Source organism: Ischnura elegans, chromosome 8 (assembly GCF_921293095.1).
Source record: "Ischnura elegans chromosome 8, ioIscEleg1.1, whole genome shotgun sequence".
In the NCBI taxonomy this organism is placed as follows: Eukaryota; Metazoa; Arthropoda; class Insecta; order Odonata; family Coenagrionidae; genus Ischnura; species Ischnura elegans.
The window spans coordinates 101,199,097-101,221,920 of NC_060253.1; the positions used below are offsets into that span (position 1 = coordinate 101,199,097).

Genomic DNA, 22,824 nt, shown 5'->3' on the forward strand with positions numbered 1-22,824 from the left:
TGATTAGAACTCCTTATTTGCAATGTAACCAAGCAGAGGTAATGAAGCTAAAGAGCGAAGGGCGAAAGGGAGCGGGAAGCAGATAAGGCAGGTGAACATGCAGCGAGGGAAACGGGACAGGAAGGAGCGGGTTGGTTGAGAACATGGTTTTAGTTGAAGCGCAGCACGGCAACTCCTCGTGAATGATGAAAGGCAAGCCAGGAAATGGAGCGGTAATTTAATTATTATTTTTTTTTCTTTTCTTGACCTTATTTTATATATAATATGGTATTTCCTGGAGTATAGGTCATTTAAACAAAAGTTAGCAGCCAACGTTTCGATTTATTTTCTTAAATCATCTTCAGGGCTATGTTAGAAAAAGCGTGAAACAATATAAAATACAGAGAATAAGACGATACACAATATTTATACATAAAGAAGGAACAATTGGGTTTTTTATATATAACACAATATAATTTAAAGAAATATGTATATATAAACATATATATAAGAACAGAATGTAATATACAAAAAATTTTGACATACCTCTTAACTTTGAACATATTTATTTATGTTTTGTTCCTAAGGTATTGCCACAACCTAGGTTACCATTAATTTTGATGTATTAAATAAAAATAAATTTTGCTGAGGTTATCGATGTCTGTTTTTTTATTGCAACAATTTTTCGTTTTTGAAATATAAACCATTTCCTTGAAAAGTCTTTTTTTCAATATAACTTCATGATCTAAAATTTCGGCGTTCTCATAATCAAAACTATGGCCATTGCTTATGCTATGGCTAGCAAGAGCACACAGAGTTATACCACCTTTTACTGTTGATTTATGTTGTGAAATTCTATTTTTTAAATATTGTGATGTTTGTCCTATATAACAAGTGTCACAATCGAGGCAAGACATTTTATATATTATATTACTGTTTAGATTTTTAGGGGTTTCAGATTTTATTTTTGTGTATAGGAGCTTGTTTAGAGTGTTATGATTTTTGTGTGCAATTTCATAATTTATTTTTTTGAATACCTTCGTAATTTGTTCAGATAATTTACCAATATAGATGATTCCACGGTATGGGGATGTTGTATTCGCTGAATCATTTTTGTTTAGTGAATTTTGAGTACGAGAAAAACTAGTGTTGTTTTTGTGAAGTATAGAATGAACAAGTTTCTTTGGAAAATGGTTTTTCTTTAGAATATCCTCAATTATTTTAAGGTTTTTTCCGTGAAATATATTATCGCTCAAATTCAGAGCTCTAAATTTTAGCGCAAGTGCTACATTTACTTTAAGTATAAGAGGGTGATGTGATTGGAAATTTAGAGATCTTATTTAGGAAATTTAGAGATTAGAATTTAGAGTTGTTGCGGGTCAGGAAATTCAGTCAGGGAATTTGAAATAGGTCAGGAAATCGCATCCATGGCGTCGGGGAAAATTAATGACATAACGCATACGTCATAAAAACCACCGCGCTGTCGGTTAGCTATAGGCTTTCGTCTTTGTCTTGGAAAAATACATTAAATTCGTCTTTTGAAATTTGGAATTTATTTTTTTTTCATTGTTAAATAGCTAGCAAAAAGATGTCATTTAGCGATTTTGTGAATTAATGTTGTGCTCAATTGATGCGAATCTTAATCCTTCAGAGTATACACATTTGGGAAAAAAAATTCGCAGCAATAATCATCATAGCTCCGTATTATAAGTCTGCTTGTGTGCATACATTTTTTTATTTATCCGTTTTATTTGACGTTCGTCATTACTTTGTTTGTTAGATTATTGTTGGAGTACTTTGTTAGGGTATTGTTGAGTTAAATCTAAAGTTGATCTAAATTGAATGTTGTAACCTGAATGCCCTTTCTCATTTCAATTAGTTGATTGCCATCGTGCTGAGTGTTGCTGAGGAGTGGCCATTGTGTGGGACGTCAAGACATTTTCTTAATTTATTCCTTTTACTACTCCTCAACCATATCTTTTGCTTGCAGCATACCCTTCCTTTAGATTTTTACAAGCCTGTCAACATCCAAGAAAGTCTCGCTTCACTCACTCACTCACAAATTTTCATTTCGTCACCTATCCATGGCCTTGCTACACTTTAAGTTTCGTGGGATATTCTGAGTTTAGAAATACTTTTTGCTATTATTAATGTAAATCGTTCATGGTAGTGTTGAAATTTATGAGAGATCAACTTAGTTAGTTCTCCATATTGTTTTACATAATTTCCTGCGGTTACAATGCAAAAATAATGAATCACGTTGTAGCATGTTAAAAATTACCCTTTCTTGCTGAAATAAAGCAATTTGCATCGCTTCGTTAATGAATTGGAAGCTATATCATTTTTATAGCGCTGGATATTTTATCCGCTGTGATGTTTCAACGCAGTCATAGAAAACGCTTAGAATATGCGTTTATATATTCTATCCTGTTCTATCCTAAATTATTCTATTATAGCCTTCATAGATATATTTGTTGAATTCACTGGCATTCGAGTGTATTTCTCAGCCGTTGTGTCATGCCGAGTTAATGCTCTCGGACATAGTAATCGCTTCTTTTCCTGGGCTCTGTAAAACCTCCTCTGTTTTCCCTATTATCGGCTCGATTTTCAAATCAGTGTATTGCAGGGCTTTGTGTGGCTTCATCTTCCCCAGCCGATCAGTTTAACGGGCGGCGAACGTGGGCGTCGCGCTGATCCATTTCGTGATAAACACCTCCGTTATAATTCCCTCGCTCCGAAATGCATGCTCTCGACAGCGAAAGGGAAAGTGACCTTCACTGCGATCCCTTTCATTGCTCAGGCATTCCTCATCGAACGTGCTCTTATGGTGAAACAATTTTTCTCCATCTTAAAGTGTCCAGTCAAGGATTGGACGGTGGCAAAAATGGTGATGAAATTTTGCAGCGTTTTCCCGAAATTAGGATACTCAGGGTAGGAACACGGTTGAAATGTGTCGAAAGTAAAACAAGTTTTGTGTAATTCCTGAGGAATGTGTGCGCGATCTAAATTTCGTAATTATTTTGAGTAAACTAGTGATTATTTTGTATTCGGAGGAATAATTTCATATTAAGTTTGCCCTCGGCGAATTACATGAAACGTGAGGATTCTTCGGCATGTATGAAAACTAGGATTTTTTCGTCCAAATTTAATGGTTAGTTAATAATTATAGAACAAAGTCATTAGCGAATTAATTTTAATAATAATGATTAGTTAAGCTCATGCACTCACCGCTTTTTCATCAGGTCCGAAACCAAGCGTTTTAATTGTTATTTTGTGCATTGGTATTAAATAATAATTAAAATGGTGGTAAATGTTAGTACTTCAAATAAACTAACCATTCCAACATTACCGCTAATTAGTACCGTACTAGCATTCATGTTTGAAAAATTTCGACGGCGATGGTAATCACGTACAGTAGCAAAATTAAAAGTAATTATTATCGTAATTTTAATTATACTGATTGTTTCAAAGAGTAATTTTTAATGGTAATTAATTACAAATTTCACAGTGCAATTGTAATTGTGGCCGATACATTTTAAATATACTTTCCCTATCACCGATTTTTAAGTTTCATATTATACTTTCGGTAAAATATTGGAAAGGTCTACTCTACATTCCATTATAATTCGTGATGATAACTTCTTAAATACGTCACCGAAAAAAAGGTCGACATACGTCCGTTCGAGAGTAGGAGTGATACGCCCTCTGTAATCCTTTCCTTCATGTCTTCGTGCATGCTGTGACTGTGAATAGGCCGAGGGTGTAACTCCGAGGATATTTTCTAAACTCATAATTGATTCAAGTGAAAGAAGATCGCGTAGTGGTGTCCCCATTACTTGCTCGTTTGTGCGCCTAAAACTCCCAAGAGAATCTTTCGCTCTAGCGTCGAGGGAAGATGCAAATTTTGACCTGGAAGATCGGCCAACGATGACGGGAAGTTTCTCTCTCCTCAATGACGGAGTGGACACCGTGTTGAATCACTCCCTTTGGCCAAATTATGCATTAGATGTCACTTATGATCTCGCGTTGATCTTCCCCTCCCTCCCCGCTTGTTTGCGGACGTGGAAAACGAACGTGTTGTCGTGAACGTGGCCTCCTTTTCAAAACACAGTCGATTCCGGGTATTTGCGACGCATCTTCACACCCAATTCTTTCACAGCCCGATTGAAGAATTGCATTTCCTCCCATTAATTGGTATAGGATGCTCTTTGAACGCGTCACACGTTAGTGGAGTTTGTCATGTACTCCCTTGAAAAAAAATTTTATAGCTAAAAACTGAATTTGAATGTACATATTGAATTTGAACTAATCCTGGGCGCCTATCCTCTAGTATTCTCTCTTACCGCAGCAAAAATGAGAAACAAACTTTCAGAGAAAGCTTCAATGTGCAACACCTCTCCTTAAACGCTGATGGACCAGACAGAAGGAACTCCAGTTTTGTCCGCATGAATTTTCATCTACACTATTTCATATACACTCTTCATTTATTTAGGGACGCTTACAGTGGAGGTAGCTCTAAATTTATTATTATGCTGAATATAACGAAGCGGAGTTTACATCAGCTGATTTGAATTGATAAAGAAATAGGAGACTCTTGCAGTAAATATAGATATATGCATTTATTTCAATAATTGGACATTCTGTCACTTGGAAACATTAAGTATGGGAATAAAAAGAAATGTATCTACTGTATCACAGTAAATTCTTTATCATCGGGGTGATCTCATCAAACTCCATCGCTGCCGACATTTCGATGGGGATTGAAGAGATACCCCGGATGAAATCCTGAGAAGAATTTACTGTCACCATTCGCCGGGAGAAAGTGAAGTCCTACATCAACCGTATCATTTTAATTTAATACGTACGCAAAATAATTGCACAAAATATTCAGCATGGTGGAATGATATTTTGTTTATTGCATTAGGTGACTAATGGTCTTCTAACAATAGGTCGTAATGTGTACGGAATGGTTCGGATAAATGGGGAAGTCGCTAATTGTAGAATTCCCAATGTGTCCCAATTAACCGGAATGCTTCATTGCGGGAGTGCTTTCCTTCTACTGGGCTGGGGACGCCCTTTCCCCATTGGCTCTCTCTCTCTCTCTCCCACGTTCCTATTCCAAATGGACTACGGCGCCCGACGCTTAACACGAAAGCTCTGCGTCCCATATTTTGTTAAGTGGCTCAAGGTCTTTGTTCGCGGGTGACCTCTTTGTGTGGAATTCTGACGCCCGGACGCGTCAGGTATGCGACCTTTCTCTCCGACCTCCTGTCTGCTGTTTTTCTGATATCGTGATGCTCGCATCGACGCCTACGTTGGATTCCTGGATGGAATATGATTCATCAATCCACCGTGTTTACTTATTTTTTTGCGCCGAAGGGAGTGGCTGAGGTTCTTCTACGGGAATACAGTTATTATGCGTTACAGTTTTATCGCAAAAAGCCTCCGAATCTGTTAATCGATGACTCACCACTGTGTTCTTCAAATAAGAGCTTCGAGTGAGCCGAATGATTGACATTGTGGTATCGCCCTCACAAAATGTTCGTAAATAAAGACGCCTTGATAATTCAAAACCTGTTTGTAAATGGCTAACGTAGTGATGTGGTAAACTGAAGAACCACTGCCATCTCGAACAGAAATTTTCTATGTTTCTTCGTTCTTGCTCTTGAGAATCTGTAAAATGAGACCAAGTAAAGTTTGCAATTTTGGCGAGCCAGGCTTCTTTTTGTAGACTATCTTAGCTAATTTTTCCTGTTTAAAAATTTTGCAACAAGCGAGCTAATTTACTTTACGATGGACCAATAGTATTATCCTTCCTCCTTGCTTTCTTAGACTTGTAATATCGTTAAAAAAATGCTTTTGTGATATATATTGATATTTTTATTGCTGTGTTGTCTTAATTTCATGTAGTTACGACATCCTGTGATACGTCAGGTCAATTGTCCATTGTCATTTGATATTCATTTCCTCATTGAGTGGATCCTAATTGGATAGGACAGGCGGAAAAGTGACCCATACCATTTCTACTGAGGTATTATCAGTCGGGGATCCTAATGCGTCCTTGTGCCGGTTGTAATTGGTGCTCGGCCTAGTGTACCACTATTTAAGCTCATTGTTTCCATCGCCCTTCCCCCACATAGCCAATTTCTAGGTCTCTCTCGGACACGAGAAAGTGGCATAGCTTCGACGACAACGCACGCAAGTTAGCGAAATAAACCACGCTTGGAGACTATGAGAATTCTCTCGTTTCCCTTATTTCTGGTTAATTTGGCTTTTTTTTTAGAGCATCAATTTACAATTTTTCATTCCTTCTCGATTGCATAAATTTTTGCCTTCTTCGCGTGTTTTTTTTTTTTCTTTCTTGTGGTGAGGCATTACAAATTTTTTTTACTATGTATTTACAATTTTTTATCTTTCTGTGACACTTTTTATGACTGTGTCGTCCATTATGGCCCGACAGTGCGTTTCAATGTGTAGATACAATGAGTGTGTGGAAACTGATGTTTGGTGAAAAACCATTCTTCGACATTAAGTCGCTCAAGCGTTTATTCATAGCAAAATTTAGTGGTAGTTTTCGCCCACTCCAAAAGCTAATAACGTCATTAAGAGGACGGACAGAGGCCTCTGGAAAGGTCACGCTCTGTATTATCCTTACTGATTGGACGCAAGCAGTGAATGAAGTCAATGACTTTCCACAACCATTACCGCGAAAAGGTTAAGTACTTCGATGGATATCTGTCAAGGAAATTTAAATCAGAAACGGGTAAAATCAAATGAAATGCTTAAATTTATCACACTCGTCGAGTATCGTCTGTAGAATAATAATTCGACAAACGTGCCCCTTTCCTTTCTCTAATTCAGCAGTTCTCTATTTTATTTCCTTTGGTCCGATGCTCAAGTTTAGGAGGAATTAAAGTTTTCTCGATTGAGGCTTGATTTACATTAGGGAACACTCATTGGTGCTCTTTGTATCGGATGGGAAGTTCAAATATTGACACAGTCAAAAACTTATCAGTTTTTTTTTTAATTGCCCAATTTATTGTTCAGTAAAATCTGCACGTCTCAATATTACACCGTGGCATCAGAAGAATTCAGAGCATATGATGTATCTGAAAGTCTATAGTTTTCATGTACGTACTCATTTGAGGTCATTGTTGAAGTACTAAGTTTTTTCGTATTGTGTGAAATGCTGTCACACCTAATGTTGTGTTTCCCTATTAATTTCGTTCGCAATTTTAAACTGTACAGTTTTGGAGAACTTAAATGAGAATAGCTGTTCAAAATCAGTGATAATAAATCAAGGACCGTTGGTTCTCTCTCTCACTCATCTGTATCATGATAATTCATGCGTTTAACGCCTTATTGCGTATTCATTGACGATGATGATGAGGTCTTGAGTCGCGGTAGGTACATGGAGTTGTATTGAGCAGTGGGCTGTTAAATCTTTGGTGCTTAATTATCATCATGTAGAGCCGTGGCGTATATATAGTTTTCATACCTGCGATAATATGTAATTTACCTTTCTTGGAGCAAGCCGTTTTCTTGCTTATCAGTAACTTTTGGTGGAATATTCTGCTGCTGGGTATGCTTATCCCATTATCCGACGTGGAAATGGTATTTTATTTACTACACGCATACACAGTTATTGCTGCCGTTGGCTGTCCATGCATAAACGTATAGGTTTTTAATGGAAGCTCTCGGTAATGTTCTATGTCTGCTTAGAAACTGCCTCGTAATAATACTCGGGAATGGAAACCATATCTATTGGTTTGGAAGTGTTGCATGTTTTGCGTGTTAACGTCACTTGGAGGGCTTTACCAAGTTCCCACGTCACTCATGTGGGAAGTGGGGCTCTCAGAGAAAGTTTGGCAACCTTGGGGGTCGAACGCAGTCCTACAGAGCAGGAATCCGAGAATAGCTGTTGGTTAGCTTAGCTAACATTCGTTTAGCATCTGTTTAGCTGCGGGACGGCTGGAGTTTCCTGACTTCAACATCTTTTCTGACTATTTATTGCGTACTTATGGACATCGTGATCACGAGTAGAATTTGGAGGCTGTTGATGAAGGAAAAACAACATTTTAGTTTCATGGATGACACATTTAGTTTTCTCGCGATACATAAAAAATCCGTTGTTAAGTGCAGAACGCTAGCCATTGTATGAGATATCCGTGCGGAGTTGGGTTTGCTGGTAATTTTTATTAGTTGGTAGTTGAGATTGAAATTTGGTGATAAACCAGTTAATCGGAAAATGCTAGGGTTTCTTTTATTGAAGAGACTATTTATTTGTGGTGCATCTTACATCGCTGGCATTAATTAATGTAAGTCAATGGTAAATTGAATATTTTTGTTTTAGATTACACATTGAACAACGTAGATAAAAGTTATGAGTCGAGTTAACCATGTGTTCTGCGAGATTTATGTCATTGTAATATTTTATATAAAAATTATATTCTCCAAGTATTGAATTGCCTTGAGTAAGTAATTTTTTATGTAAAGTAGAAATAGAAATTTTCCTTGAAAAGCTTGTAATTATTTTCAAAACGTGCTATTTGCTTTATCTATTATTGGCACAAGGAAACTACGAAGCACCGGAAATATAAGTATTAGTGTGAAAATGTGTTTTAGCCAATGTTTCACTTCGTACGAAACCGCCAAGCCGTCATTGGTTTATCCTGTTCCTTTCGGTGCTTAAAGAAGTAGTATGCGCGTTGGTGATTCATATGAGGGGAAATTAGTTGATATTCCTAGAAATAGCGCGCTGAACAGATATAAATAGCAAAGATAATAGTCATTCAAGGTCGCCCTTTTACGCATCTATGTGTTAACGTAACTGAGAATTAAAACTCATAGCTTCATGCAAATCTTCGCATTGCTAAAAAGTTTTTTATCACTGCTGCCACTTGTAGTAACGCGCGAAGAACTAAAGGTTAAAATCAGAAGATCTAATCGTGATGAATTTTTCCATATTGAAAGAAACACTTGCAATTGTCCGCGATGCTTTGATGAACTTTGATTCCCGACCTAGATTTCGATATTACTACATCATCTTAAAGGTACAAAAATGTTCAAAACGGTGTGGTGTGCATTCAATTTATACATTTTTGCAGTCTCCCCTCTTCTCCCCCCCTACGGTTAACAGAAATGTATAAATAGAGTGCAAAACACACTATTTTGTACCTTGAAATGATGTAGTAACAACTAAACCTAGGTCGGGAATAAAAGTGTGTAATCGTGGTAAATTGCTAGTGTTTCTTTCAATAAGAATAAAAGTAACTAAATACGGGGACGCGCCTACGCATGAATGCGGTTGAAATGGCATGAAAAAAAAGATTCGTACTTAAGGTCGTCAAATGCGCTGAGAAAAGGCCTAGCTCTGAGAGCGATGGCATCCTTACACCAATTTTAATCCCCACCAAGAGCCTTCCAAGGCTTATGCGGGATCCTATTAGTGCGGCGTTAATGACGACCCTCCAGAATTACTGCTCCCCCCTTATGCGTCACTTCCTGGGCCGAGACCTCGATGACGTGGAAAAGGAATCTTCGGCCGTGCCCCGCAGTGTCAACAGCGGTTGTTTTTTTTATTGTTTAACTTTTAATTGTATCGCTAATCCCCGAGCCCTTATATCCAATTAGGGCGCTTGTCCCTGGTGAAATACGGAGGATAGGAGTCAGGGTAACTTTGCAGGAGAGAGCCTCCCCATATGTAGTGCGATTTGGCCTTCACCTGTTGTGGTTTGTGGTCTGCCGCGGTCGCGTAGTAGGGTCATCTCCCTAGCGATCGTGGTGCAGTGACCGCGCAAGGTACATCTAGTCGTCTTTGTAGATATGTGCTAAGTGCTTAATGTCCTGCTACGGTTATGGCTTTTTTTAGGCTTCCAAAGCATTGCGTTCGCGCAAATAACTATGAGCGCAGTCATTGCAATGGTTCTAAGATACGCACTCATTTACCAGTATAAGATATCCTAAGTATTTAATTCATTCCTATTTGGCAATGAACATTGTTCTTACGCCCGAGTATGGTTGCGAGGCCACCCAAGTCTCAACTAATTTTGTAAGTGTCGCTGTACATTTGTAAGGTTTCCGGTTTCACTTTGCGGAACCACGATGTAGGGAAACAAAAATCATTTTGTACGGCCCGCACTGAACATTTGTTTACATCTTCCATGGTTTAGATGTTCGTACAGAATTTTCATGTATCTATTGATTGTCAGAATTATCAACTTGATGTAGCTATCGAAATCATGGTAGGTATGAATAAATATTCAGTATGAAAAGTACTAAGTGATTTTTATTTTCCCTCGTATAGTCATATATTTGTGTTTTCTATTTGAACTATTTAATCTTACCCAGCCTGTAACCTGTGCGTATATGGATATAATCGAGGATATGTTTCCAATTGTCTTCGCTACTTATAACATATACGATGAAAATCGTTCCAATCCCGTTAAGATAAAATCGCCATCTATTGGCGAATATCAGCCTTTGGTGTTCTCCTTATCTCTCTCGTTGTTGAAGGTCATTTGATGTGGCTACCAAGTCAATGAAAAATCGTGACCCTTTTTGTTAAGAGCCACGCTCTTGTGTCCAACGGGTTCAAATACTCCATTTGACCTTTTTCGCAATCAGTGATCAATATTGTTCCGTATGAATGGAAATTAAATGGTTTATTTATTTAGGTTTTTAATTTAATAAGGGTTTCATGGATTTCTGGTTAAGAGTCTCTTTTTTGCCTCTGTTCTAACTGTGGCCATACCTTTGATGTATTTATTGGGAGGAGTTAGAAACTTGGTCGAAACAATTCTCCATTCCATCAAGGCGAATGTTGCGAGTTGAGCCTCTTAGCTCTTAAAATGAAGAAATAAGCTGTGGCTTTCCTTGAATAGGACGCTAAAGGCTTAGTTATACTAAATAGCTAGTGCAGGGTGCGAATCGGAGGTTTTCGGAGCGATTGTTTGTCGCACTCAAAATCATAGCTAGTGACGCAGGATGTCCGAAGCGTCCTTTTTTTCTTAGCTTGTCACCTATAAGATGAGCAATGTAACCCATTAGAGGCATCATTCACTTAATGCTAAATGAAGGGAAATTGGAGAATTTTTAAACCAGAATTCATCGCCGTAATGTTTGCGAGAATTATGCGACACGATTTATCTTGCAAGTGTTGTAAAACTTGTAACACGATATCATGGTATTTAATTTTTGAGTTCTCGAGTGTAAGAAAAGTGTTTCCCCAACGATTGGTAAATTATGGACCATGTACCAGTAAATTTGGAGAGGACCATAATTAGTCCCCCACGAATAAGACAAATAGGGTGGTTTCCTATTATTTTTTTATTGCCTGAATCGAAAGATTATTACTCCTGGATTGCGCATTTCTCGCTCTTAGATTTTTGAATGACGATATCTACTTTTCGCGATTAAATGAAAAGTGAAAATTTTCAAGCGCACGAAAACGCGACGGCTAAGTAGGAATGATGGGAAAAGCCCGTGTGACGTATTTATGGTTCCCGCTGCCGCAACTGAGGTGACCTTGGGGCGAGGCTTGAGCGCTGATACGACACAGGCTGCTAGCAGGTAGCTGAGTACCCTGCTAGCAGGTAGCGCTTGGCTTAAATAATGATTATTAATACCTTATCAAACGAGGAAAACTTTCCGACCTCAGCCAGTTTTAAAAGCTGATTATTAGGAGATGTTTCCCTGAGCTCTGTGCCTCATGCATGCATTGGTAATCTCAGACGAAGTAAAACTCCTATCTACTCGTATAGAAACTAGGTTCCTGTGACGTCACGTGGAGTGGCATCGCATGGGCGCCAATATGGCCCTTTTCAAATGAGGATAAAATTGACCATTAATATTCGTCTAAACTGGGATTTGTAAAACCAAATAATATGTATATCATGAATACACTAATGGTGGGTAAGGAATCGCAATCAATGCATTTCGTTTTCTTTGATGAAGGAAACTACCCTATTGAATGTAATAATTTCATTCAAGAAGATCTCCACCTAAAGCCGTTACTGACCTGTCGTGATCACTCTTTGGGTGGATAAATAGAGTTATATTAGAGTGAATCATATATCAAAACGAGCTATATTAGGCAAATGAACAGATATCCCATGCAAAGACCCTCAATTCAAGTCTCGTAGGCGGCGGAAAATATTATGTGAGAGTACGGTCCCGTATTTGCTGGCATATGAACGGTATTTAATCATTAATTTATCGTCAATACCTCTTTCAGCTGAGTGAGATATTGGTGCTAGGTTGGGTAAATGTTGTATTTTAATGAATTCACAATAGCAATATAGCAAGAGATATACGGGCACATTAAGGATGGGATTCGCGGATAAAAACAAAAACTTACGAGAAAAGACGAGAAGACCTCGATACAAGGGCGTACCCAGGATCAAAACTAGGGGGGAGGGGCAAGCCATGGTTGTTCAAGTTAAAGGTAAGATTTACCTTAGGAAACTATTTTTTTGTGTCGGCGAAGTCACCTTTCCGCGATTAGTCCTAAGTCTTTCTTTCCATATAATATTAAATGCCCTATAACCTAGATAATCATACATTTTTATTGGTCGCGTTTATGTGTGCATAGATTCTTTCCGTATACTTACCGTAGGATTGAATCTTAATTATGTCTCACTCAACGGTCACTTTTTTCCGCATCCCCCCTCTTCTTAATTCTCATCATGAACGCGTTGATCCCCTTCTTCTGTCCGTCATCCTCATCTCTGAAAATAAAAGGTATATATAATTAAATTTCTTTCCAATATTTGGTACCATTTCTATTTGTTATGCTTTGCGTATTTTTTTTTCATTTATATATCTGTTTATGGGCCGGTGTTATAGGCAGCAAAGCTGTATGTGGACATTTTAAACTAAATGAACTACAATGAAATGACAAAAACATCATTTTTGTTGGATAATATTTTAACATTTCTCAAACTATGAATCCATCGAATTTTCATCGTCCTCGTGCTGAAATACCTGTCGTTTTCTTTGCCGAGGGAACACACTTTGGGCCGTTGCGTAAAATTTGAGGATGTAAGCGTTTTATGGTACCCCTATTAAAATGCACAAGGTCGGCTAATGATCTCCACCCACCTATCTATTCGACGCGGACAGAATGGTCGTTGATATATGGGTCATTCTGCTTTGATTCATGAATACCAGGGAAAATTCGCTATCAGGCATTCAGGTTTCTTCCCTCATCACCATATGGATCGTAATTTTTCTATTCATTCGAGATATTTCGTAACTGATTCACCCGTTATTAATTCGAGAGATTTATCTACTTGATGATATTTTTTCACCGTGACTTTTTTTAACCGTTTTCCATATTTTAAAATGATAGTGCATGTAGAGCGATATTTGGCACTAGTGAGATACTTGTACCACCGCATAACGTTTTGTTTTGACTGTGTGAAGTTATATTGAAAAAGATAATGATCATGATTCCCCTACTGTCGTTATAATTTTGCTTACCTTTGATACTTTTATTTGTTGCTGAATTAGTTGAGGTTTAATAAAATATTTATTAATGATAGTAAATAATTCATCGCACGCTATTGAAAATAATAGTGGAATACTAATTTCCCTCGTTTCAGTATTTTCCCGCGTAAGGTCGTAGAATTTTCCGTCAAATTAAGGTAATTATGATTCACAAATTTAATGATCTAATAATTATTGTAGGAAAAATTTCGGTTTATTAATGTACACTTGAGTGCTCGCTGAATGTTATTTTCATATTAAAATTTCCTTATCGTATGCAATTAGATTATCGATTGGCGAATCTCGGCATTTATTCAAGAATGCTGAAGCGATCCGTCTTGAGTTTTCTCCCGAAATTAATCAAATCCTTAGCGCATATTTGTTTGCAACTTGACACAGGATTCCGTTTTTTCTTCCGGCTTCGCCACTGTCACTGGGAAAATATTAATTCTTTAGCATAAAATTTGCTGTCATTGATTGTAAAATATTTTAACTTCGGATAATCAAAATATGATTACATCATAGACATTTACTGGTCTCTTTGAATGATTACCACATGTTAATGTAGGCTTTTTCTTTTTACAACAGACCGAATATTTTCTGTCATAATACTTTTATTGGTTAAGTATTCTTCTCTGATCACATTCTAGGTCCTTCATCCCTTCCTAGAGTGAGTGGAAATTTGAAGAATGTAGTCAAACGTAAAAAATTGATAGCCGTGAAAGGCAATAGTCTCGTCGTGGAGATATAATCGCTCTTGCGCTAGTGAATTGGGTATGAATTTTAGATTGCTCATTTATCCCTGAAACGGGAGTAACGACCCCTTTTAACCTCGCCCTTGGAATTTATCGTCTTATTTTAATCAGAAACTTCGTGGAATAAAATCCAGTCTAAATGAAGCAATTGTGTTTTCATATCTCGGGAGTCCGTAGGGGGAGTGTTCCCTCGGCACGCAGTCAGCCCGCTTACCCCTTCACTCCTACACTCGCGCTCCTCCTCCTCCCCCGCACCGTAGTAGTCGACTCCTCCTCCCGCACCCTCCCTCGGTCTGCAGTGCCTCGCTGGCGAGTTGGAGCCGCGCCTGCGCGGGAGCGGACGCCGGTGTGCTGTGGTGCCGCCTTGTCGTCTTTTCCCGGGGGTGCGAATCTAGAGCTGCTCCCCCTTCGGTGCCCCCTCTGTCACGTCGCGTCGTCAAATGATTTTATAATTGACTAGATGCATCGATTAAGCGTAAAAAAACGACTCATATTTCCGCTTAAGTAGCCACGTAACGAATCTGGGGAATGGTATGTCGCCAGAAACTTGTTTCGGGGGTTGGGAAGGTTTCGTGTTATGCGTTTAGATGTAAAACAAGGTGTAAAGCTAATGATTAAATTTTAGCGAGCGTGAAGTGGAGACTATTGATCTTTTTTTGGAAACCTAAGGCTCTCGTTTCCTGATAAATCGGGAACTCTCGAAAATGACTGTACTTTTAATTTTCCGTGTTCGTCATATATAAGCACATAATTGGTCGCGGCACATTCACTGTTAATTAATGAAAGATATATATTTATATGTAACTCCATAGAGGGTGTGATGTCATTATGTTTTCATGTGAATATTTTTTCGTAGAGTATTTCAATGAATATCTATTAAATCCATAATGTCTTTCATGCATGATTAATATTTTTACGTTGTCAATCTCAATGTTTAAGAGAAATTTATGTATTTTCTTTCTATTTTCAGGTAAGTGTGATCTAAAGGCCTGCACAATTGTTTAAAAATTTCCTCTGATGGGAAGTAATGATACGTGAGTAGAAACAATCACTCCTCAAAAATTCAACTATAATGGTGCCAAATTAAAAACATGAACAACTTCGCGAAGGTCTTACTTTTTATTTGCTGGAAGCATGTACCTATTTTTGTGCACATTGTTCGGTGACTTACTTTGGTCCTTCATAGTTCATGATGTCACAGCGACGAGTGGTTTTTACCTTACTTACTTCCAACGCCACCTGCAATATTCTGCCAGCCCACAGCATGCAGTTCTCTCTTGACGGGCAATTTATCATAACATATTATATAGTAGAAAAGGATGCCGAAATCTCTTTGGAAATGGCGTAATAGGTCGAAACCCGGGTTGACAATAAATTTTTCATCGCTAAATATCCATTATTTTATCATTGCCTGCTAGGAAAATTTTCAAAATCTCTTTACCAAAGCCATAAATGTTGTTGTAATTGTGTTCTCTAATCATGAGAAATTCACGAAATAAAACTGAAAATAATCATCATTAATCTAATCGGAAGAGTATGTCAAAAATGCGAGTATTCCAAATACTCTTTAGGTAGTGTTATATGTATTTATTTTAACCAGATGTATTTGTTTATTTATGGGTCAATATTCGGGTATGAAATAGGCATTTGAAGAGGCACCGAAGCATGAAGCCTGAGTAAATTCCACTCAAGTTTTCGTTCGTCAGAATGACAAGGTGTCTGTAGAACCATGTTATTAGCTGTAGATGTTTTTCATAAATATTTGGCTGTCGCCTCAAAATGAGTTCTCCTCGTATTTGTTTCCTAAGCGTTAGTAGAATTATTTTCATCAAGTTGTCCAACTTAATGTGATTAAATTTGTTACATTTTTTCCGCGTACAACACCCTTAAAAGAACAATGGTGCTACCAAAAGGCGCATCTCATCTTGTCATATCATGAGTTTAAATTAGTAAGTGATTTAAACTACGCTGTGGATATGTCTTTTCAAACCTCAAACTTGTGAACCATGTTCGAGTCCTTCGCCCTAATGCTATTTCTTGGGCAGAAAATTTGGAGGATAAAGTATTTTGCCGTTGGAATAAATACCCACTTAATTATCATCGTAGAGGAAAAAGTATGTTCGTGACTAGGTAATGTTGTGTCGTTATTTACGAAATGAGGATTTTTCGACGACCGACTTTAGTAAGTAAGGTGAACGTCCGCTTAGCAGCTATCTGGAATTTCTTATGTGTGGTCGAGAAAGAGAAAATTTATGGCTTCACTCAGTTTTTCAATTCATTGTTATCAGATGCATTTTCTGATTATGAGTCGGACAGCTCTTTCGGTCGTCATGGCGACCATCTGTTTGGATTTGTTTCGGAAGTTTTAGATTTGTTTCCGTGACATAACGCTCAGGATAGATTGCGCATAAGCAGAATAGAGGATAGGATATTGAATGTTTTTAGCCATATTTGGTGAAAATAGCTGACATTGCTGAAACCTATCGCAAAATGATAATTTATTGTTGCATGTAGCGATCATGGATGAGAGTATTTGCATGAGTAAATCTTATTTCCGAAAATTAAATTCGTGTTAATAACAACTGTAGCGTGGTTGTACGTAATTAACATTCAGAATATGTGAGTTGGTTTTGTTACGAGATCTTACCTTTGGCCAGTTATTTTTCAGTTGATCACTGATATCATGAAACTTTCACAAGTCACCAACAACAGGTATGCAATCCATGCTCCTGGAGTGTTACTAAATTTAGTGTAATTTACAATAAAAATAATTTTCAATTGTCGCGAGAGCATGGCGGGCTTTTGCTTGTTAAAACGAAAAGCACTTGACCAGGAAAAAAATCATCGTGGAGTTTTTGGCTCTGAGAAAATGTGCCTAGGAATTATATGATTGCTCAGAAATTATGTAGCATTTAATATATCCTTTCTCTAAAATTTAGCGTCGTCACCTGCGTTATTTTTGCTATTTTCAAACTAATCCTGTAATTTAAGTCTGACATGTCGGTCGTTACGTAACAATGGCGCTACCTCCGCGAAGCCACTTTCTACGTATGCCACTTTTATATACATTTATTTACATGTAGCTATTTATTATTATAATGAAAAAAATGGTACAAGTCGACCATGTGGTCGAATGAATGCCAATGGCACAAGTCAGAAATACAAAATATGAAGTGCTAAATACAAAAGTTAAAAAGGCCCTCACAGTTCAATTTATTTCAGCCTCGTCTTAAAAATCCGAGTATTAATTGGGAAGGTATTAAAACGATGCTATTATTACGATACTAAGCTACCGTTTCCATAGAAAGCGACAGAAGAAGATATTGGTTAGGATTGACTTGGTAATACCTGATGTTTGGGCTGAAACCAATTGCCGTTCCGGTCAGGTCCGCATTAGATTTATATTGAGTTTTAGCTTTGAACATTTTATGTATTATAATAGCCATCCATATGCGTAGCGATTCTTTTTCATGATAATTTCTCAGTTCGTTGAATTTTTAATGGTATTTTTAGGACTTGGGTGCTATTTTTGGGGTTTTGGACTGAGTTTCGGCGATACTCGCCACTCTACGCGAGACATACCTATAGCTGAAAAATGTTAATTTTAAAACATGAGGATGAAAAATCTACATTACCTCCAACTTTTGTTGAATCAAAAACCCTTGTAAATTTCACGTAAACAATTTTAATATCGACCAGTTTCGTGTCTGTTCGAAATCGTCAGGTGCAAATAAAATATTTCTTAAATAGGAACTGGTCGATGTTAAAGTTATTTATGTGAAATCTACAATATTTTTGTATTCATCTTGAAGCAATATCAACAATTCACGCCTCAAACTACCCACCTCTTTTTGTTTTGCTTTTTAACTTAATGTCTGACGTCCATGATGTCAATTTCTAAATGACGTTTGCCAAGATTATTTGATCGGAATCGTACAGAAGTACTTTTAAAAAATGTGCCCGTGTTGCTTGGTGACGTAGACGATGTTTCATCCTATGTATACATATATATATATTCCCGTTCGATGACGGGGTCGCAAAAGTGTTCTGCTCCTTCAGCGCTCCTTCGTCTAAACATCCCCGAGGCCACAAATATAACCTTCCACTTCATCCCCGCGTCGAGTGACACTTGATGCACGGCTCCTCTGAAAGCCCTCGCCACGTGGGCGGCTTTCGCCTTTTGTGTGAGCAGAGGCGGGTCGAATTGCGGTAGGACTGTGAAAGCTATTATTATCACGTCATCATTTCCAGTGCGGTGAAACTTCGATCAGCAAAAGTGCCGTTACGATCGGGAAAGAAAATTGCTCCTTTCCGCGGAAATTTCGCGCCACAGAAAGTTTATTTTTCTATTTTGTGAAAAGACTCGGGTTACTCCATAAATTGAATTATTTTGATCGGGGAAGAAAATTATGTTCGTGAAAATTTCTAGTTCCGTGGTATGGGCGTCGCATTCTGATTTTTAATACTAAACCTCTCTTCATTTCCGGATTTTGTCTTGCGTATTTTATTTTTTTCGACGACAGTTTCTTTAATATTTCAGGTATCTAAACCGTACGTATTTCGTGACATTGACCCGAAGGCGCTGATTGTAATGTATTGTAATCAAGATAGCGAAAGAACCCAGGAAATTTATTGGTATTTTTTCAGGGCCTCGAAAACCCTCTGAAACACCAAGTAATTATTTTTAATTTTATATTAATAAAATGGTACACGTATAGCAAGACTGTCAATGCATAGTGCATTTATAGCAACTCAAAATAACTTACATGTGACTCTTTTCCGCCCGTCGTCCTATTCTCTGTTTCCCACGTTTTTTGTTAGGGTTGTGCGGACTTTCACTTTTATCTTTCTTTCCACCTTGCCAGTTATTACCTTGTTATAGATATTAGCGTAAGAGCCTAGCTGGTGCTACGTCCTTCTTTTCGGCATTAAAATGGAATAGGCAATTTTATATAAATTACTCGCTCTCATTAAAGGTCTATGTCCCTTAGAAACCCCTAACTGCGTCGCCGTTCAAGTGCTGGAATGTACCCAGAAGTCGAATTTTCCCCCATTTTGAATAATTACGACAAAACTCGAAGGAAACTCCCGGTATGCGGAATTTTACTCCGTATCATTGCCGTTCAGCCACCTCTGTGATGTGGTGTAAAAAAAAAAATTGACTATGTCCTGAACACTCGCCGTATTATGTTGCTCAGAAATCTGTCTCGTGAACCAGCATCGCAAGGAGCCGAAAGTTGATCCGCTAGTTCTTGCCAAAAAAGTATACAATCGTTTTTCCAAAGGACACTTGCGTAGGTATGTTTTTCGAAAGGTTGGATCAATGGGGTTTCCAGGTTTCCTCATGATCTTTTTTCGCTTGTGGGTAACTTTCGCCCAAGTTCTTTCAAGTGTGTCACATTACGCTCGCGAAAAGTTTCCCCTTTACGTAAGGTGAATAATTCTTTGGGTGGCATAAAATTTTTTTGGCGCTTAGATTTTTTTCATTTCCACGGAATGGTTTCCGTAGGTCATTAGACCTCTTCTAAAACTTACCTTGTCATTGATGCAGAAGTGATAGCATGAAGGTAGCAGCCGGTGTAGACAACTGGTCCATGCCACCCTTTAGAGCCAGTGATAAGGAAAGGGCATCTGAGCAAATGCGTGGTTCACGGAAGCCGTCCTCCGTGAAAATTGGACGTGGCAGAATGTCCACATTTTTATATTGCCACGTCTCATCTTCGGTGAGTTTTGACTTAATGGTAGTGGAAGTATTCCAGTTCCTGATTTCCACAATTGCATCATTTTCGTGGCTCCAAAATTTGGAGGCTCAGTAACTGTATCTAGATGAAAGGCAGGGATAGCAATCAAAACTAAACAATAGTCAAAACCAGTAAAATTTCTATAGTTTCGTTCCCGGGAGCAAAATGTAGAAACGAAATCCGCGGAGCTAAACTCAGGGTCGAAAGGAAACGCAGATAATGTTTCGCTCCGGAGGGACCACATTTCGAACAGTTTAGTTTCGACCCACACACTGAGTGCGAAGAATGGTTGAATGAAGTAGAGGTTCGGCTTACCGCCATTAGATGCATAGGGCACTCATATTTTCACCACTAACAGGAGAACGGTGAACGCAAACTGGACATTCGATTTTTAAGCTCCATATTTTAACCTCTGTACACGCATGTCAGACGTAATGGGTCGAAACTATTCCCTCTTATCCCCCTCCACTCAACTTCTGGTATCGAAACTTAACTACGAACAGCGGATTTTCGATTAATTTAGTTTCGTTCCTGGGGATAAAGTTTCGTCCCGGGTCGATACTAAACTCCTTGGGATTTTTATTTCGTGCGGGAACGTAACTAACCCTAGGCCGCGTATTTTCGTTTCCCTGTGGGTCGAAACGGAACATTTTCATTTCGTTTCACTTGCCATCCCTGATGAAAGGCACTCTTTGGTAAGCTAACGTCATATCCAAAGTGTTGACAGTGTGGTTGAGGAGGCGGCATTAGGGAAGGAAACGAGATGACAAGGAAAATGCATTAGTTAGGTGGAAAGGTATGTACGAAGACGATAAAGGTGGGATTTGTGACAGATTGCGCATAAGTTACTTACCATCGTAGATATGGCTCCAGATGAAAATAATCGTTATCTCGTTGACTGCGGTGAAGAGGGATATCCCCATGTGGAGCTCAGGTCGTTGAAACTGCTTTTTTGCACATCATAATTATTTATTTGTCTGTTCTGTAATTTTTTCCGAAGAGAAATATATCGGCTTACGTTTTGACTCACATTGAATTTGAGCCAAAAAAAAGTATTCTTTATTGATCTCTCGTAACGCATAGCAAATCAACAATGCAGAGTTGCCCGTCATTAAAGTTCTTTCTCCAAAGAATCAATCATGGGAACTGTTGTAGCTTTCCTCAGCATTTCCCCTTCAATGCATTCCTGTCGGAAAATATATTTTGGTAGTAACTGGTTTGATTTTAAATGAATTCTTGCCCGCAATTGTGAACAGAAAAATGTAGAAAACATCTCCATAGATGTTTTGAACCCTCATTTTACAAAAAATCATGTATCATGCATTTTTTTCCTCGTTTATACCTCGCTCATCTACCCTACTTTTTCTCGGCATTACTAATGTTTTGGACGGAGATGGATATCAACCATCACATGTTCATATTTAATATAGATACAGCCAGAAATGATATTTTTAAGTTTTATTTTGATCTCTACTAGTGCATAGAAAATTATCCGTGCCAACTTACCCGTCTGTGAACATTTTATTTGTCAAAGGAAACTATCTTTCTTTTATGGTTTTGCTGAAGTTCTATCTTCTGTTCTGTGCAGAGATGCCGACTAACAAAAAATATTGGGGGGGCCCAAACCGGGGATCTTGGCCCGGGAAATTTTATAAGTAGTGAGTTTGAAGTTTTTTTAAGCATTTTAGAATATATTTTTCATATGATCAACATTAGAACCCTGATAACTCGATACTCGATATCTAGACACTCCGGGGAAAATCGACAAGCCTGACACATTTTTTCCTCGCACCTAAAACGAATTTTTGAGGGAGCTCGGGCCCCCTCAGACCCCATGGAGTCGGCGCCACTGGTTCTGTGTAAAACCAATGTTCAATCACACTAGTCCTGAAGAGTCCCGGTAGATTGGAGGAAACGTTATCTTTTAAGCCACAAGAAGCGGGTTTGACCAAATGTTTTATCAATGGACAGCATATGGACCGTTACAAGTTTTAATAGCTACACATAGACGTATAGATATTTTTTCTTGGTCCCTCGTTTTACAGAGCATTCATGACATGCATTTTGTCGTTATTTTTATCTCGATCGCATGCTCAAACTAATTTATCGACCTGAGCAATATTTCGCTTCATTTAAAAATTGAGGCGTTGTCGTGCTGTGACGTTCCTTTTGCGATGCAATTTGACGAGCGTCTTCTTTGCATTATTGGTCGCCGAGGCTTCCGCCTCCAGTTCCCAGGGCGCTCCTCATGCAGGCTTCCTTCCCCAGTGCATTTTTGGCCCAATTCCAGGAGAGGAAGCTTGTTGTCTCACGATTACCATAATGCACGGCGTTTTTCTCGAGCAGTCGAGGGAAACGGGACCGCAGTCTTGAGGAAAACGTCAAATCCAGTTGCTCATCCCTGTGTTGTGTAGTTGTTCACTTTCCTTCGTGCCCCATATTCATTTTCGTTTACGTAGCACCCTTAAAGGATTTGAGGTTTCCTTTTAGTTTTCGTTTTGAAAAATCTTCCTCTTGTATTACCGTGCGACTCACTTATATGGTGTCGGAATAGGGAAGAGTTGGCATTTAAAGATATGACGCAATTCAATTACTTTTTGTGGTGTACGTTAGCATGCAGTTATTTTTAGAGGGTACACACATCACCATCGCCTGGTCTTGTTTTGCCGACGAAGTATATTCTTAAAACTTTAGCTATCATGTTGATATTTTCAGAGTGTATATAGTAGACCGTTTTGAACTTTCGCCTGAGCCTCAAATTATATAATTTTACCCTTTAATTATTTTCTTTGATGTATTTTTTTAAAAATATATGAGATGTAGGAAATTGCTGAATAGAATTGAACTTTGCTTTCCGTGCA

At 38.2% G+C, this 22,824-nt stretch overlaps 1 protein-coding gene across 2 annotated transcripts in view; it reads left to right on the plus strand.

Moving 5' to 3' along the window:
• LOC124163342 (ADP-ribosylation factor-like protein 5B) overlaps positions 1–22,824 on the plus strand; it is a 103,895-nt gene that overhangs the window by 58,378 nt on the left and 22,693 nt on the right. Inside the window, exon 1 of one of the 2 annotated variants that reach the window (XM_046540183.1) lies at positions 15,235–15,256. The exons of the other annotated variant lie outside the window; for it this stretch is intronic. Within the exon in view, the coding sequence (XP_046396139.1) occupies positions 15,250–15,256 (7 nt within the window). The 5' untranslated portion in view covers positions 15,235–15,249. Of the gene's footprint in view, positions 1–15,234; positions 15,257–22,824 lie in introns of those variants that run through there. 2 annotated transcript variants of the gene reach the window in all.